Source organism: Myxine glutinosa, chromosome 1, assembly GCF_964187855.1.
Source record: "Myxine glutinosa chromosome 1, kmMyxGlut1.1, whole genome shotgun sequence".
Taxonomy (NCBI): Eukaryota; Metazoa; Chordata; class Myxini; order Myxiniformes; family Myxinidae; genus Myxine; species Myxine glutinosa.
Window position 1 is genome coordinate 79842883 of NC_136261.1, and position 18720 is coordinate 79861602.

Below are 18720 nucleotides of genomic sequence, written 5' to 3' on the forward strand. Positions count from 1 at the left end.
GAGAAAAACATTCTTTGCTCTGCTCAAGAATAACATTTTTCTTTCTAGACTATTGAGGAACTCAGGAACATTTTCCTTTCCATACTCACGAAGAATCCCACATAATCAAGAGCAATGACCTCCTTAACTTTCTGGAATGCTAGAAGCTTGTTGCAACAATTGTAAACATGTAATACATCATGATGGTAGAAAATAATAAAGGAAAACATTTTATGCAATCCTCCACATCCCTCCCACATCACATCAGGGCTGCACAATAGCCAAGAGGTATGTGCACTCGTATCTGAGCCGTCTCACCTGGGTTTGAATCTCTGTCCATCTATAAACTGTCATCCTGGTGTTTCATACTCTGGGGGATCAATGTGTGCACCATCCCATAGATGGAGTTAAACTGGGTGTACAGTGTGCTAGTTAATGGACGTTAAAGATCCCACGGTGTTCTCGGCAAAGAGTAGGCGAGCAATTGTCAGCACCCTGAACAAATTACAAATTCCTGCTTGGACTGAGAGTAGCAAGTGGTCTGGACTTCTTGGAGGTTCCTTGACAACAGATTACACCGCTTTCTATCTTAGATTGTGGTTGCTGTCTGCGCAGAAACGACTGTACTGCAAACAAGTTAACCAGATAGTCAAAACGTTTCATGTGAATGAATGGCATTCTTAGCATCAACCAAACAACCACATAACCTTCTTTCCATTTCCTCCACAACTCCCCGAAGCTCCATTTACTTTCCTCACTTCCTACATTTTCTCCAAACATATTCCCCCACACCTGCACCAGGTGAGTATGTCATGTGCAGATGATCAGAAATAAATGTAACATTTAAAATGTAATATATATATATTTAACAAATCACAGTAAAAAAAGAAATTAAAAAAGATTATCAAAAGGCTCACCTGATGAAGTATCCTCATTTGAAAAAGGATCAACTTTGAATGGATCATCTGGGAAGATTAACAATATCAGATGATGTGTTAATGGATTTGCAATTTTACTTTCATCAAAACCAATTGTAACATAAATTGCATGTGAGCTGGCACGTGCGATATTTGGAAACGAAATAAAAACAAACACTCACTTCCTTCAAATGGATCTTTAAAGAGTTCCTCCGTCTTGAAAGGGTCTCTGGAATCAAAAAGACCCATGTCATCTGCATCCACAGGATTTGGAATTGAAGGTTCGGCCAACTTGAATACGTTAATCTGAAAAGGAAACATTGCATTTTAAGGAGGGACATGAATGAGTAAAAATATCCAACAGGGAGATGTTACATCTTAATAACCTGTGTTTGGAAATTCGCCATAATAAATATTTATTTCATCAAAAGGAGCAATTTTGAGCGTTTCATCGAACCTCTGAGTAACTCAGGCTAGACTAAGCCATGAGGAGCGGCGGAAGGAGACAGGACTTTATATTAGAAAGGAGGCGATTGTGAGGAGATTTTATTGAGATGTTTAAGATATGGACAAAATAAGTCTGGAATGATAGGGATATGGGCAAGAATGGTAGCTGAGGTGTGCACCCGTGATTGCATACCTGTGCTGTAATGGTGATGTCTGTGAGAGCGTCTCGTATTATTGTTTTTAAACTTTTAGAATAATAATCAAGTTTTATTACTTGCAAGATCGAACATTTTTCAAGTATGTATATTGGTTGCTCTTGTGCGTTATTCTGTCCGTTTGTCTGTCTGTCAATCGCCTCTAGGTCAAAATTTTAACCGATCTTCACGAAACTTCACCAGATGGTGGAGTTGGTCATAAGGAAGAAGCCTATTGATTTTGAGGTCAAAGGTCATCTTGAGTTCATTTGCATATTTGCGTGTTCAACATCATAGGAGATCCTTCAGCAAAAACAGCCACTTTGTCCACAGAAACTGGAATTCTAATTCACGCACCTCCTTGTTATGACTGAACCCTCTCCCTTTAATTATTCTTCCAAAGGATCCACACAATGCAGGGGGCTTAAACCATCGGTCTGGCATCAGGAAGGGCCCATTATGAGTACGCGAAGGCACCTGAGTATTGTGGGGTTGGTGGGGTTCATTCGATCTGCTGATTTTAGAAGGCAGAGTGAGTGAGAGCATCCAGGGCAAGAAAGCACGCTCTTGCTTTATCTCTCTGTCCGCATCATGAATAGCAGCTCAGCCAGCACATTATACGGGACTGAGGCATGGCTGAAGGAAACGTGAAGATGAGCATCCCAGTCATGGCATGGCACCACCTGCGAGAGCGTACACGTCACTGCACCACCAAAGAGCTTGTCCTATCTGCCCCGAAGCCCCAAAGTGCGAACCTTGCATTCACTGGCACCGTCATCATCACTCATCCAGGGACATTCCTGCAATTCCATATCTTTTTATTTTGTTCCATTCACTGTCTTTCTTATTTTACTATTTCCTTGCCATTCTCAGACCTTCCTCCATCTCATACAAATCCTTGGAAAAAAGGGAGTAGGTAGTTTTTATCATGACCTTTAATTGTTCGGCGCGTTTTATGCTTATCTTTCGTCATGGCGCATCATATCTGAATGTGTCGTTTTATAATATTTACTTCAAATAATTGTGCTTATACCATCATTTCTGTTACTTTGCACAGCCATGCTTGTGATTAAATTGTGCTGGTGTGACGACGTCCATCTTGTTTGACATTCATACAGGAAGGTAAGCCGGATTAGAAGGAAGAGTGTTAGGTTTGGTGGGAAAATTGTGGGACACTTATTTGGGACCTCTCATGTCTCACGGTCCATTTGGCGAATTAGAGCGTTCGGTTTTCTTGGGGCCATGCCCTACGTGTACGTGGTCACTCATACAGCCCAAACTCACACCAATATATTGCGCACAAAGTTCTGACAGACAGTGGTTGGAACAGATGATTCTTACTGTACTTCTCTGCACCCAGCACACAATTTGGTCGTTTTCTTGAATACGAGAAATGGGGTCCAACATTAAAATTAATTATTATATAATATAATAATTACTAATCATATATAATTAATATCTTACAATATAATTTGAATATTCAAGTGTAAATAAAGCTAACAATTACTTCTGCTGAAAAAAAAAGACGAGAAAGATAACTGCAATTATTGATTTCAAAAGTTCATCAAATTTCCAAGTATAATTTATTTGGAAACAACCAAATCGAATCAACTGCAGGCCGTGAAACACTTGCGACATCATGATTGGGTTAGAAACAAACAGCGTTACTTTAGGTCTTGGCCAATTACATGAAAGAACGTCTTTCCACATGTAAAGTGAAAAAAGGTCAGATGGAGTAATTGGGAGTTTTTGACATTTGCCTTTTTTTTTTTTTTTTTGTATACAAGATCGAGGCTCGTGAAAGACCTAACATTAATCACACAAAAAGTCAAACCGACACATAAAACACAAAAATAAGGGGAGTGGCAGACAAGATGGGGAGAGAGGGGGAAGGACAAAAACACAACATTTGAGAGCAGGGACATCGGTAGAAATGTGGGAGGGGAAGAGCTTGGGGGGAGGTGGGAGAGGTATAAAACATATGAACACTGCAAGGACTTCCAGGAAAGAAGTTGGAATTTCAAAACAAGTGTATCTGGGGTGAATTAGCGGGGGTAGAAAAGATCAAGGTTTTGGATGGGGGAAGATAAGAGATGGTGGTGAACAGCTGTTTTAAAGACCTGGAGGGAGGAGTGGGATTGAAGGGAGTGGGGGACTTTGTTCCAGAGGTGGGAGAAAAGGGGAATGGAAGAGTGAAGGTGAGCAGAGAGCCTTGATTTTGGCAGTTTAACCATAAGACGGTTGCAGGCAGATCTTGTGCGACCTGAAGGAATATTGGGGGGACAGAGCACAGAGAGAGCTGGGGGAGCAAGGCCGGAGAGGAGTCGGTAGAAGACAGAAGGACCACCAACCAGCCTGCGGTGAGTGAGTGAAAGGCCCTCGGAGTTAGCTTCATCGCAGGAGATTCCAATGATTCTGAACGCTTTGATTTCAACAGCGTGAAGCCGAGCTAGTTGTGAGGCAGGAGCACCGGCCCAGAGGGGGGAACAGTATTCCAATTGAGCTGCGGATGAAAGCCTTGTATGTGGTGAGGAGCTCAGGTGTGCCAAGGAAGGACTTCGCACGACGGAGGATGCCCAGTCGGCAACTGGCTTTGGAGGCCAGCTTGGAAATGTGGTTTTCCCAAGAAAGATCATGGCAGATAGTGAGACCCAAAAGCTTGAGCGACAGAACTTCTTGGAGGATTGTTGAGAAAGTAGATGGGAGGGTTTTCCAGTCGGTCTTTTGGGAGAGACAAAGTGAGAGTGTGAGATTTGTCAGGATTGAAAGACATGTTCCACTTGTTTGACCAGTCTGTGATTTTGTCCAGGTCTGCAGAGAGTGAGGAGGCTGCAGACTGCCGATCTGAGGGATGAGGAATGGAGCGGCAGATAGTGGAGTCATCGGCAAAGAGATAGAGAGGATTTTCCAGAGAGTCGGAGAGATCATTGATGAAGACCAGAAATAGCACAGGGCCCAGAACACTACCTTGGGGAACTCCAGCCAGAACAGGAAGGGGAGATGAGAGAAATCCATTCAGGGCCACACGTTACCTATGACCAGAGAGGAAGTCTGCAAGCCATGAGTGGAGATTTCCATGGATACCATAGGAGGAGAGTTTGGTGAGCAGAGCTGGGTGCCAGACCGTATCGAAGGCACGTGATATGTCAAGTGACACAGCTCTGATTTCCTGTTTGGCATTGAGGACCTCCATCCATTGTTGAGACAGCAGAAGCAACATGTCCAGAGAAGAATGACCTGGTCTGAATCCAAATTGATGATCAGAGATCAAGCCATTGGAGAAGAGGAAGGATTTGATATCTGAAGCAATGATGGATTCCATGACTTTGCTGATAATTGGAAGCAGGTTGATTGGTCTGTAGTTGCAAGGATCTGTTTTTGCACATTTTTTGTGTAAAGCGGTAATGTTTACTGATTTCCAAGAGACTGGCAGATGACCTTGAGCAAAAGAGAGGGTAAAAAGAACAGAGAGAGGGTGAGATAGAGCGGCAGAGCAGGATTTTAGGACCCGTAGGCTGATGCCGTCTGGTCCAGTTGCAGAATCAGAGTCGAGGTTTGACAAAAACTTCTCCACCTTCTCAGGAGAGAAGGACACAGAGTCCAGGAGCAGTTGGGTTCGACTGGGAAAGGTGGGAACAGAGAGAGATGGGTTTGGGACACAAGATTTTAAGGCAAACACAGAGTTGAGGCATTCGGCTTTGTCACGTGCGGTGTCAACTGTGGAGCCATTTGAGGTAAGGAGGGGGAACAAACACCAGAAACGGATTTGACCAGATGCCCCCAGGATTTGGAGGAAGGAGACAGGTTTGAGAGTTCAATCTTGAGTGTGGAGAGATAGAGCTTCCTGGCACTCCTGAGGGTAGACACACACTTGTTCCGAGCTTGGTGGAAGGAACTGAGATTGCCTTCAGTTGGATTTGCCTTCCAAGAGGCAAAGGCAAGTTGTTTCAGGGCAACTGCCTCACCACAAGATTCAGTGTACCATGGACGGGAGGAAGGGTAAGACAACTGAAGACGAGTTGGGATAAATCTGTGCGTGAGAGAGAGCAGTTTGCTTTGGAAGAAATCCCAGGAAGAATTGATGTCAGAGGCAGTAGATGGGAAACCAGTCCAGTTGATTGATGGCTGCTTGCAGACCGTGCCAGTCAGCCTGAGTGAAATGCCAGACTCGTCGGCGTTGAGGAGGCTCTCTGAGAATGGCCAGAGAGATGTCCACTTTAACAAGGAAATGATCAGAAGAACCGATTGGAGCAGAAGAAGAGCAGCAGACATTTGCAGGGAAGTTTGTCATAACCAAGTCCAGAAGAGAAGATACTCCATTGACTGCGATCCGGGTCGGGAAATTGACAGATTGTGTCAGTCCCAATGAGTCGCAGAAGTCCTTTGCTAAGGTGCCATGGCTGGTGAGAGAGGAACCCACACCCAGCCAGCTGGCATGATGACAGTTGAAGTCACCACATATGAGGAAGAGAGAATTTGGATGAGTTGATAGAAGTTGGTCCATGTTGTCCGACAGCGAAATGTAAATGGAGTCATCACTGTTTGGAGGACGGAACAGAACACATATGAACAAAAGGTGGGAGCGGAGAGGAAGCCGTAGCCAGAGGTATTCCTGGGGGTGGGGTGGAGAGAGGGCAGTGCAAGGAGAGTGAGGAAGAGATTTTTTGATAAATATAGCCACCCCACCACCAGGACGAGGCTCAGGTCTATCATACCGGAGGAGGGAGTAACCAGGAAGAGATATTAAGGAATCAGAGACATCTTGAAGGAGGAAAGTTTCTGTTAAGCAGATCAAGTCTGGATTGTCAGAAGCAACCTGAATGGAGAGATCAATCAGGTTTGAGCGAAGGCCCCGGATGTTTGAGGTCCATACCGTTAATGAGGAGAGAGGGGGAGCATCGGGTGCAGGACAGGGGAGGGGAGGGGTAGGGTCAGATGAAGGATGAGAGGAGGAGGTAGGGAGAGCAGTTGATAGTGTGTCTTTTGTTTCTCTTTCAGCCTCCGCCACTAAAGAGAACTGCTTTTGATCCGAATTTGTAAATAAATAAATGAAATGGAAGTTTGCACTGGCACTGTGGATGTAAACTGCTTTTTCATTCAGTTTGCACCGCCACCTTAACCATTGTTTCCAAGGGAAAAGTGAAAGTGGTGCAGGTGAAAAGCAGAAGAAAATTATCTTGTATGGTGGCTTTGCCCTGGGAAGGCCAGTAACTGAATTAAGCAAGTTTTTAAATCCAGGTAATCAAACCTGCTCAAGTAAACATTAATACTCTTGCGATTGTGGGGTAGATGGCCGTAGTTACATAAGGCCTTAACAACCGTTTGTGTTCACGTATATTCTCAGCACATTTTGAACTTATGTTAAGCAGCACATGTGGTTGGGGTAAGGTGTCCTTAGTACTGCCATGGAGGGTGGCACGACAAGGTGTATCATCCCTTTTGTTTCTATTTAAGTGATTAATAAGTGGCATGGTGCAAGATTATGCTGAAACATGTGCTTTCACTGCTTGCCATCGGTAGACGATCGAGTAAAAGTGACCATTTGGATCAATCCCCAGAGCGTTGGCTCCGGTGAGGTCGCTAACGACTTTGATTGAGGTTGTGGTTATCGGGGCATCCATACGACAATACTATGATAATGTACAGTGAATAATGAATGCTGCAATGCTAAACCACACCGCTTTGAGGCAGCATTTAGGATGAGAATGTGTTTATAAGAACAACAGAACGCCTTGTGGTGTCTTTCAAAGTGCTTGTGGAGCAGTGAAAACAAGCGAAATGACTCAGCAAAGCCAACTATTTCCTGTCGGGTTCGAGCTCGTGCATGTGGCAAGGCGATAGCGATAAATCAGCTTGTGACCTCCACCTGAAAGGCAAACCTAACCCTGCCTCCAATATAAATCTCCCTCTTGCACCTCCACTCCTAAAGGATGGAGTCATGTTTGGACACTGCCTTGGAAAATCTTAGCAAAGTCTTTACTGAAATTGGAAAGGTACTCAAATCCCTTCACAATACCATCATTCCCCCATAACAGAATGCTCTCTGCTGCATGTGTACTTCTCTCCAACTCATGTTGAGGAGAGTTTCAAGTCAATCTTACCTCTCTTCTGATTATATCTCTTCTGCAACAAGTAATGACAGCATTCACACAGCAATTCTCACGAAATGTTCTTTGGCCGTAACCTCTCCTCTTTACTTCCTGAATGACTTTCTCAGGTGGTCTCATGCATTGATCTTGGAAACTTGCACATGTCACCCCTATTCACAAGACGGGCTGTTCCAAGTCTGACGCACTCGACTAAAGACCTTTCACACTTTTCTAATTGTATGCAAAGTTATAGTTCAGACCTCAATCATCATCTCTTCTCCAGCTCTCCAATCTCTGATCATAAGATTGGCTTCCAGCCAAACGAGTCCATACCAGGGACATGTTGCTTTTTCTGATGATGCAGAATGATGCAATAAATAAAGACGAGAGATCAGAGCTCCCTTTCTGGAAATCTCTTGAGCTTTCAACACTATCTGGCACCCAGCAGCCTTAGTAAGCAATATGCGAAGTTCCCCTTTAACAGTTCCAGATTTTCTTCATGAGCAGAAACAATGGGTTGCTCTTGATTGCCGTGCGTCTCAAGATCTACTTATTGAGCTTGGTGTCCTGCAAGGCAGCATTTTAAGTACTGACCATGTTCTCAACACCAACATTATTCTTCATCTGCATCAAATAACTTTTCACTTTCTTGGATAATCCTCTGTACAATTTGGAGAATTAATCCACAATGTGCTGAATAGCACACCACACCTCTGAGAGGCAAAATACTACAGAATCCATCTCTGCAGAGCAGGAAGAAAAACAAGCCATTGGTCAGCTGTGACTTGTTCCAAGGCAGATGACGTCGCCCAATTGGTTCCAAGGCAGACAAGCACCTTGGTACCCTTAGGACAGCCAAGCTAATTTTTAGCTGCTCAGAGATTCTTCCAGTGTACCGTACAAGGCCTTCATCTGAATTATGATGGAGTATGGATCCCCAGTCTGGGCTGGTGCAGCTTCCTCCCATTTTGCTTCCATGGAGGCAATGAAGTCCAAAGCTCTCACTGTTATTGGAATATCTCAGCTGGAAGCACCCATGCCTGGCAGTTTGATGGATTCTCAGTTTTATATTGCCCTCACTCCTGGAATCACTCTGCAGAGATGGATTCTGCATCTCCACCCACACTTTCATCCTCCCTCCTTTCTTGCCCAGCATGCCCAGGTCTCCAGAATGCTACACCTGGTTAACCTCCCTAATTCTAAGTGTAACACTCACCTACATTCCTTCATCGCTCTATTTTCTTGACTGTGGAACAAATTCCCTGTGTAATTGGTTGTGTGTCACTCACTCCAGTCCTTCAAGAGTGCTTCCAATCATCACCGCCTCGTGCTTTCTGCTATATCCAGCTCATTTTTCCTTTCTGGCATGAATTAACTCATGTACAATGACTTTGTTTCTCTATTCCCCTTTGCATATCTGAAAGCCTGTGAACCTGTCACCTTCAGTCGTTTAGCCTCTCCATTAACCAATAACTCTGTATTCAACAAAAAAAAAGTTTGGCCAACAAAGGAAGAGTGAAAGAACTTCACATGCAAGTGCACAGGCAGATAGATGAAGAGATTGTGCTTTGTAATCTCCCACCGTTTCACCGTTCATCTCCTCCACCTTGATCTCCAACACACGTGGGGGGAACCCACTTGACTGGTGCTGAGGAGGAGGAGACAATTTAATTTCACAAATAGATAACACAAACTGGCTGGTGTTGCTACAATGTATTAAAAAAAAAAACCCACCTTTAGAGGTCATTTTTCCCCGCAAGCGGGGGTTGGCCTTTTTCGGGGACCGTGGTTGTTGTTGTTTTTTGGTCCCCTTTTTGAAGCAATGTTTTACGGCCGGATGCCCTTCCTGCCGCCAACCCTTTTTGTCGCCTTTTTACGACAAACAGGGAATTACCAGTGAACTGGTACTCAATTTGCCGACCTCGGAAGGATGACAGGCTGAGTCAACCCCCCTGGCGTTAATTCAGCGATCGACCGGGATTCGACCCAGGATCCTAGGATCCTGAGCTGGCACCCTAGCCGCTAGCCCAACACCGCTAGCCCAACACCAGCAATACATTGTTGCTACAATGTATGAATACCTATTTTGCACGGACAGTAAAAAATAATTAAATATATACTTTCTCCTACAAAGATGAATGTAATAGCCCTAATTATTCCCACCCTCTTGTGGGGTTCAGCCAGGGGAATATTTTGGCCAAAATCTTTCACAAATCACCTGGCCAGGCCAGAAGTTCATTTGAAGGTGGCAGTAATTTGCAATGAGTTCAGGGGGTTGTGATAACTTACCTACTCTTTGTGTACATGCATACTTTTGCCTGATAATTTGCCTACTCTTTCTGTACATGGGAAGCAGTTGCAACTAGGACAAATACCACATGGGCAGGCAGCAGACTCTTCCTTCTCCGCAGACCTTAATAAATTCAAGAGCTGGTCCAACACTTGGAATATGTGGTTCACTCCTGACAAATCCCACACACTCATCCTGTCCGAAAGGTCTGTCTGGAAAATCCTCCCAACGACTTCCTCAGCAAACCACATGATGATGTTTAGTCACTCAAACCTTTGGGCATCAAAATGAGCCATTCACTTTCTGGGGTAGATCATATCAAAATGGCCTCCAAAAGCCAGCCGCCCACTGAGCATCGTTCTTCACGCAAGGTCTTTCCTTGGCAAATCTTAACTTTTGACAAACTACAAGGCCTTAATTTGCAGCTGATGGAACACTGCTCTCCCCTTTGGCATTCTTGACACTTTGCCCTTCTTGATGCCGAGGAAAGCAAGGCCCTCAAAATCAATGGGATTTCTCACGACAAAGCTGGTTGTCTAGGCCTGTTACGTTCACATCACAGACAGGTTGGTGGCATCTAGGTATTCTATCGCCTCATTTTTGGTCTCACACTGTGTTAAAAGGGGTCTTATACCATTGTTTGTATGGAGACACGTTCGCGAGAGCGTTATTTCTGAGGCACGAGCGATAAATGAAATGAGGGCTTCATTGAGTTATCAGCAATAGTGCAAATAATAATACCAATGGTAAACATATTATATTGTAAATAGAAATAATACTTTGTAATTATAATAACAACAGTAAGTAACACCAAAAACATGACCCACTTCCATCCGACGCTCACCCACATCAATCTGCTTTAACACTTGCATTTTCACATCCAAAGTGATACTTTTCCTTGACACTTTCATCACATTTCCAGCAATAACACTTGCAGGCCATTTTCCTGACATTATGGGACCAGTGATCCCTGGTGTTGGGCTAGCGGCTAGGGTGCCGGCTTAGGATCCTAGGATCCTGGGTTCGAATCTCGGTCGATCGCCGAATTAATGCCAGGGGGGTTGACTCAGCCTGTCATCCTTCCGAGGTCGGCTAATTGAGTACCAGCTCACTGGTAATTCCCTGTTTGTCGTTGAAGGCGGCAAAAAGGGTTGGCGTCAGGAAGGGCATCCGGCCGTAAAACATTGCTTCAAAAAGGGGACCAAAAAAAAAAAACAACAACTACCACGGTCCCCGAAAAGGCCAACCCCCGCTTTGCGGGGAAAAATGACCTCTAAACGGTGGTTTTTTTTATGGGACTAAAATGGTTACAAAACACATGACAATAAGGCAGAGAGTGAGTGACCAAGGTGGAGTAAAGAGTGCTGATTGGCTCAGAGCTGGTGCATACATACCTTGGTGATGAGTGCATTTATTTGGGAAGTGCTGCGTGTTATGGATTTTCTTAATTTATATTTTTTTCGAGTTACCATCTTCACCAGGACAAAGAGCTCTATAACGAATTTGTGCTCTATGGGATAGTGCTAAATGAGGTATTGGTGTGTATATAACTATATATTTATTGACGTAGATCACACACATGATAAATATGTTTGTTTTTTTAAATACTTAGGCTACGGCTCGAAATATAGCTGACACACACACACACACACACACACACACACACACACACACACACACACACACACACACACACACACACACACACACTGAACTTGGGGAAGTGCAGACACTGCAGTCACTATCCGGGATACTCCGAGTACCAGCGACGTCATAACAATGGCGCCGCTTTTCTCACCGTACTCAGCTATTAAGCTGAGTGGAGAAGAGCACACCGCTTTTCTCACCGTACTCAGAGTTATTTCCTCCTCCCCATGGATGCCAACCGATGGCGATTGTCTGTGCTCTATCCTTTTCAAGCAAGGAAGCAGCACGTACTATATTTTTAAAGACTTTGGTATGACTTGAACCGGCCTAAATGGGATGGGTGTTTTTTAGGAGACACCATCTCCTTACTGGATGGTCGTTGACTCCCTATGGCAAATCATCCGCCCTTTGCCAGGTGTTGTTTTTGGTCCTGGCAGAGTGTCACAGTCACCCTCCTCACTAGCAAAGCCATTGAACGGTGTCGGTTCAGTCACTGGCAACCCGACCATGCGGCAGGTAGCACTGGGTTACACGTTACCAGTAGCAATCGATTCCTGTTCTAGGCGTGTAATTTTCCCACATATACCGATTGGTTATATCCGATTATACCGATTACCGATTAATATATACCGATATATATATACCGATATATATATATCGATATATATACCGATTAATATATCCCGATTACCGAGTATATATACCGATTGATTTTTTATTTTTTTTTATTTTTTTAATACCGATTGGTTATATGTAATCCTGGTAATACACACATATAGTGCCTTCAGAAAATATTCACACATCTCAAAGTTTTTTCACATTTTGTTGTGTTACAGCCGAAATTTAAAATGGATTAAATTGAGATTTTTTTTGTCACTGATCCACTGATCCACACATAATACCCCATAATGTCAAAGTAGATTTTTTTTTATTTTGAAGTTTATATAAAAAAAAATTCAAAATTTTCAATTTTGAAATAATTAAAATGAAATACAGAAATATCTAATTTGCATAAGTATTCAAACCTCTGAGTCAATACTTTGGAGAAGCACCTTTGGTAGTGATTGCAGCTTCGAGTCTTCTTGGGTATGTCTGTATCATCTTTGCACATCTGGATTTGGGGAGTTTCTTCCATTGTTCCTTCCTTGCAGATTTGCTTAAGCTCTGTCAATAGGATGGTGAGTGTCGGTGAACAGTAATCTTCAAGTCTTTCCACAGATTCTCAATGGGATTCAAATCTGGGCTTTGGCTGGGCCACTCAATAACTTTCCCGTTATTTTTCTGAAGCCATTCCAGTGTTGCTTTGGCTGTATGCTTGGGGTCACCATCCTGTTGGAATGCACATCTTCACCGTAGTCTAACGTCTTTTGCCCTCTGAAGCAGGTTCTCCTCAAGGATTTACCTGCATTTGACTCCATTCATTGTTCCCTCTATGCTGACAAGTCTCCCAGTTCCTGCTGCTGAAAAGCATCCCCAGAGCATACTTCTGCCACCACCATTAGGGTGGTCCACAGATATATGTAATATTTAATACTATTTAAAATCCATGCTCCACAAGGCTGCCCTTGTTCCTAGGTTTATAAAGATCATATGAACCAAATATGAGGTCAATTGGAACTTATTTAGAGGTTGCTCAAAAAATAACATTTTTAATTTATCCTGTTTTTTTCAGATGGCAGAAACTCGCAGCTCTTCCACAGTTTGGTTGCTGGGCAAGTCTGAAAAGGAAATAATATGTGGGGGACAACCAACCAAAGGACACACATTGCAGAAAATGGTGTACCATCACATACAAGAACACCATACAGTTCGTAAAAGTGCCAAACATAGTGCACAAGCTGTGTGTGCACTGTGCATACTGGGAGAAAGCACGAATTCCAGTGCAGAGAGTAGATTCCTGTGAGCGCCAACTTTTGAAGTTGTATGATGCCTACAAACTGGTAAAGAAAAATAGAACCAAGACATTCGAAAACTACAGGGTGAAGGAGCAGATGTTCAAAGATGATCTTCAATCCCTCTTCGATATCTCACCAAATGATGCGCTTGAGAAAATGACGAATGAAGAAGACAAAGCATTCCTTATCATGCAGCGTGAGGATCCCTCAAGTTCTCGTATGGGATCTGTGGACAACACTCTGGCAGTGAAGGAGAACAGAAAGCGTATCAGGCTTGAGAATGAAGATAAAAGAAAGAAGAAACATGCTGCTGAGACTCTAACAGCAATGCAATCTGTTCCATCAACATCGGCTGTGGTTGATGATGATGATGAGTCTGAGATTGAAAGCTCCGATTCAGGGGACAATGAATTCAAACTCCAAAGTCCATCTTCTGCCAAACAGGCGAAAAAGGCTCCCATCGAGGTGATCACTCCAGCAATAGTGGCAACTCTGGACAGAGTAAATCGCTCAGATCGGCGTGCTATGTTTGTGGCCAGTGCTTTTGCACAATCTCTTGGTCATACCATTGAAGACAAGTGCAAGCCAACAATAATAAATAATTTGAGTAATTGAAAATAGATAATTATCTATGAATTGATGTATGATGCTAAAAATTCTGTATCTTATTATTTTTTTAAATTTGTCAACATTTTGAGCAACCTCTAAATATTGTCCAATCAAGCTCAAGTTTTCACCACAAACTACTTTCTTCAATAGGAATAGGGGCAGGCTTGTGGAGAAATGCAGATCCAATCTTTCAATTTTTGGGCCACCCTAACCACCATGCTTCACAGTCGGGAAGATGTTAGATGAGTGATGAATTGTGCTCGGTTTCCGCCAGACATAGTGCTTTGCATTCAGGCCAGAGTTCAATTTTCATCTTATCAGATCACAGAATATTTTACCTCATGCTCTCAGAGTCTTTCAAGTGCCTTTCTGCAAACTCCAGACGTGCTGTCATGTGCCTTTTTCTCAGGAGTGGCTTCCATCTGGCCACTCTCCCATGAAGCCTAGATTTGTAAAGTGCTGCAAAGAGTGTTGTCCTTCTGGCAGTTTCTCCCATTTCAGCCAAGAAACTCTATAGTTCTGTCAGAGTGGTCATTGGGTTCTTGATCACCTCCCTGCAAAAGGTCCTTCTTGCTCGGATGCTCAGTTTGGTCAGACGGCCAGCTCTAGGAAGAACCTGGGTTTATTATTATTATTATTATTATTTTTTGTGTACAAGATCGAGGCTCGTGTAAGAGCTAACATTAATCACAAAAAAAAGGGAAACACAAAACATACAATAAAGGAAGCGGGGGACAAGATGGGAGAGAGAGGGAAGCACACAAGTACAACATCAGAGAACAGGGACATCGGGAGATCTGTGGGAGAGAGAGGGCTTTGGGGGAGGAGGCATGGGAAGGGGGGTGGGGGGAAAGGGTGGAAGAGGTATAAAACACATGGACACTGCTCGGACTTCCAGGAAAGAAGTCGGTATTTCAAAAAAGTGGATCTGGGGTGAATTAACGGGGGTAGAAAATATCAAGGTTTTGGATGGGGGAAGATAAGAGATGGTGGTGAACAGTTGTTTTAAAGACCTGGAGGGAGGTGTGGGATTGAAGAGAGTGAGGGAGTTTGTTCCAGAGGCAGAAGAAAAGAGGAATGAAAGAGTGAAGGTGAGGAGAGAATCTTGATTTTGGCAATTTCACCAGAAGAGGCTTGCTGACAGATCTTGTGCGACCTTTGGGAATATTTGGGGGACAGAGCCCAGAGAGAGCTGGAGGAGCTAGGCCAGATAGGAATCGGTAGAAGACAGAAAGACCACCTACCTGCTTGTGGTGAGTGAGTGAAAGCCCTCACAATCAGCTTCATCGCGGGAGATTCCAATGACTCTGAAAGCTTTGGTTTTAACGCGTGGAGCCGAGCTAGGTGTGAGGCAGGAGCACCAGCCCAGAGGAGAGAGCAGTATTCCATTGAGCTGCGGATGAAAGCCTTGTATGTGGTGAGGAGCTCAGGTGTGCCAAGGAAGGACTTCGCACGACGGAGGATGCCCAGTCGGCGACTGGCTTTGGAGGTCAGCTTGGATATGTGGTTTTCCCAGGAATGATCATGGCAGATAGTGAGACCCAAGAGCTTGAGTGACGGAACTTCTTGGAGAGGATTGTTGAGAAAGTAGATGGGATGGTTGTCCAGTCGGTCTTTTCGGAGAGACATCGTAAGAGTGTGAGATTTGTCAGGATTGAAAGACATGTTCCACTTGTTTAACCAGTCTGTGATTTTGTCCAGGTCTGCAGAGTGAGGAGGCCGCAGAATGCCAATCTGAGGGATGAGGTATGGAGCGACAGAGAGTGGAGTCATCAGCAAAGAGATAGAGAGGATTTTCCAGAGAGTCGGAGAGATCATTGATGAAGATTGTTCCATATCCTTTCCATTTCCTAATGATTGAGCTCACTGTGCTCTTGGGAACTTTCAACAATTGTTTTATACCTTCCCACCAAAGATCTATGCCTCCTCACAATTCTATCTTGAAGTTCTACAGACAGTTCCTTGGACTTCATGGTGGAGTTTCTGCTTTGACATGCACTGTAAACTGTGGGACCTTATATAGAAAGGTGTTTCTTTCTACATCATGTCCAATCAATTGAATTGGCCACAAGTGGACTCCAATTAAGTAGTGGAGACATCTCAAGGATGATCAAAGGAAATTATATGCACCTGAGCTCAATTTGGAGTGTCATAGCAAGGGGTTGAATACTTAATGACTCAAGACATTTCAGCTTTTCATTTTAAATTATTTTATAAAAATTTCTAAAAACAAAAATTCCACTTTGACATTATGGGGTTTTATGTGTAGATCAGTGAGAAAATATATATATTTACACACATACGTATACAAAGTTGACAGCACAACCTGTCTGGAATCCGTTGTAGAATGTGTGATCCACCTCAGACACAATGTAATTCGTGCTTATCAATGAGACAAATAAAGGTGTGAAACACTGTTAAGCCATTTGTCCTGTAATGTATGACATGACAAGTAAACGTTGATGAAGGAACCTAGAGCAGAGAAAGGAATTAAATGCCAATGTGGTATTAAATTGCACAGATTAAGTTGCAATGAGTGCTACCAATCCGATTTGGCTCAGGTCAAAAATTGTGTCAAATCTGCCTCCATAAAAGATGGTCCCTATGAATAAGCCGATGCATAGGAAGATGATAATATCACAAGAGGAAGAAAAGCAATAGCACGAGGAGATATGAAAAACAATTTTGAGTCAAAGATGAAATTTAAGTTCATCTTCAATTTCCTGGTGTTGGCTTAGCGGTTAGGGTGCCGGCTTGGGATCCTAGGATCCTGTGTTCGAATCCCGGTTGATCGCTGAATTAACACCAGGAGGGTTGACTCAGCCTGTCGTCCTTCTGAGGTCGGCAAATTGAGTACCAGTTCACTGGTAATTCCCTGTGTGTCGCAAGAGGCGACTAACAGGGTTGGTGGCAGGAAGGGCATCCGGCCAGAAAACATTGCTTCAAAAAGGGGACCACGGTGCCCAAAAAAGGCCAACCCCTGCTCTGCGGGGAAAAATGGCCTCTACAGGTGGTTCCTCAATATAATTTTATGTAAAAAAAGGATCCATAGAAGCTGTGCTGGTCTCTATTCTATGGTTAGGTTGAGATTTGACCTACAGATCGGACCAAAGATAATACATCAAGAAGAATAATTAAGTGATAAAAATTTGAAAACGAACAGAAAAACAAATATTGCCATGGCACTGTATGACTGACTGATGTACCATACTCTGTGTTACAGAGCGTTGGTTCTGCGGAAGCAGTTCCTCACTCACAAGTAGCCAGGGCAGGAATTTGTAATTTGTTCACGGTGCCAGCAAGAGCTTGTCAACTCTTCGCAAAGGACACCATGGGATCTTTATCGTCCACCAACTGGTGTCGACATTTTGGACACCCAGTTTAACGTTCATCCGAGGGACGGCACACACATTGATTAATCACCCTGCTATGAAACACTGGCATGACAGTTTTTAGCTGGGTATAGATTCAAACCCAGGCTAGACAGCTTTGAGGCGAGTGTGCGTACCTCTAGGCCATCCTGTCAACCCCGGAAGTGTATACCATCAGTTAAAACAGAGACAAACTTATTCACGTCATAAAAACAAAAAAATTAATAAATTAATTAATAGCACCCATGAAAGAATCAGAAATTCAATAAGAGGCGACATCTACCGGAATCTATTTCCAAGAATATTCTGGTCAAAACAAACCAAAATAATTTGATATTTACCATATCAGATGGTTCACTGACATGTAGATCTTCAGTGCTTTTACTCAGGACTGCTTCATTCTTTTCTAAGTTATCATTGGCATTGACACTGTTGTCACTGGCATCGACATTGTTGCCTTCTTCCATTTCATTGGCAACCACAGAAGCTGTGCTGGTTTCAATCTCAGCAGCGGCATCCGGGATAGGCTGAGATTTCACCTACAGATAGGGCCGAAGATAAAGTTAAAGCTCACAAAAGCTGCCAATCACGATGAGCCATCATTTGCATAAGTACAGCTACAAGCTCCAAATATCGTTGACAGACCCGCTACCAAAGTGCAAACTCGAACAGCACTCGGTAGAGAGCATACCTCCACCTGGCTGAACAGTTTACGTTTTGTATCCCACTGACAGGCCAGATCTGGATCTGGACCTGAACCAAAAGCGAATTGGCTTGTTGTTGTTGCTTATCCAACTTATCCACCAAGTTTTGCCATCCACCAAATAACTTAAAAAAATCCTCGTATCTGGATCCAAATTCAGATCTTCACCAACATCAAATCAATTTGGCCTCGTCACACACCAAACCTCTACACAAAGTTTTGTCCGAATCCGTCCACAATTTTTTGAGATATCGTGCTATATATAATTGTTAGCTCCACGTCTCAACGGTAAGGAATCACTATTAAAAATTTTACTTTCCGGATCCGGATCTAGATCTTCACCAAAATCGAATCGGGCTGTCCTTGCCACACACCAAACCTGTCCACCAAATTTTGTCTTAATATCTTTGAGACATCCTCCTCGCAGACAAACAGACAGTAATGAAAACATAACCTCCGTCCATATTCAGTGGTGGACGATAACCTCTGCCCAAAAAACTTCTCTGAGTATTTGAAGATAACAGGAAATATCACAACAAACAAGCTAGAGCTGGAAGCTGCGTTTTGGGGTTCAGTGAA

General features: G+C 43.5%; 1 protein-coding gene across 5 annotated transcripts in view; it reads right to left on the reverse strand.

The window, feature by feature from the left end:
- Positions 1-18720, reverse strand: part of LOC137425531 (uncharacterized) — a 578290-nt gene that overhangs the window by 39823 nt on the left and 519747 nt on the right. For 3 of the 5 annotated variants that reach the window (XM_078773845.1, XM_068114080.2, XM_068114062.2), the window contains 4 exons: positions 17780-17977; positions 9209-9274; positions 1079-1202; positions 897-944 (listed from right to left, as the gene is read on the reverse strand). In XM_078773845.1, the coding sequence (XP_078629971.1) occupies positions 897-944; positions 1079-1202; positions 9209-9274; positions 17780-17977 (436 nt within the window). The remainder of the gene's footprint in view (positions 1-896; positions 945-1078; positions 1203-9208; positions 9275-17779; positions 17978-18720) is intronic. The other 2 variants (XM_078773842.1, XM_068114071.2) reach the window with 1 other exon arrangement.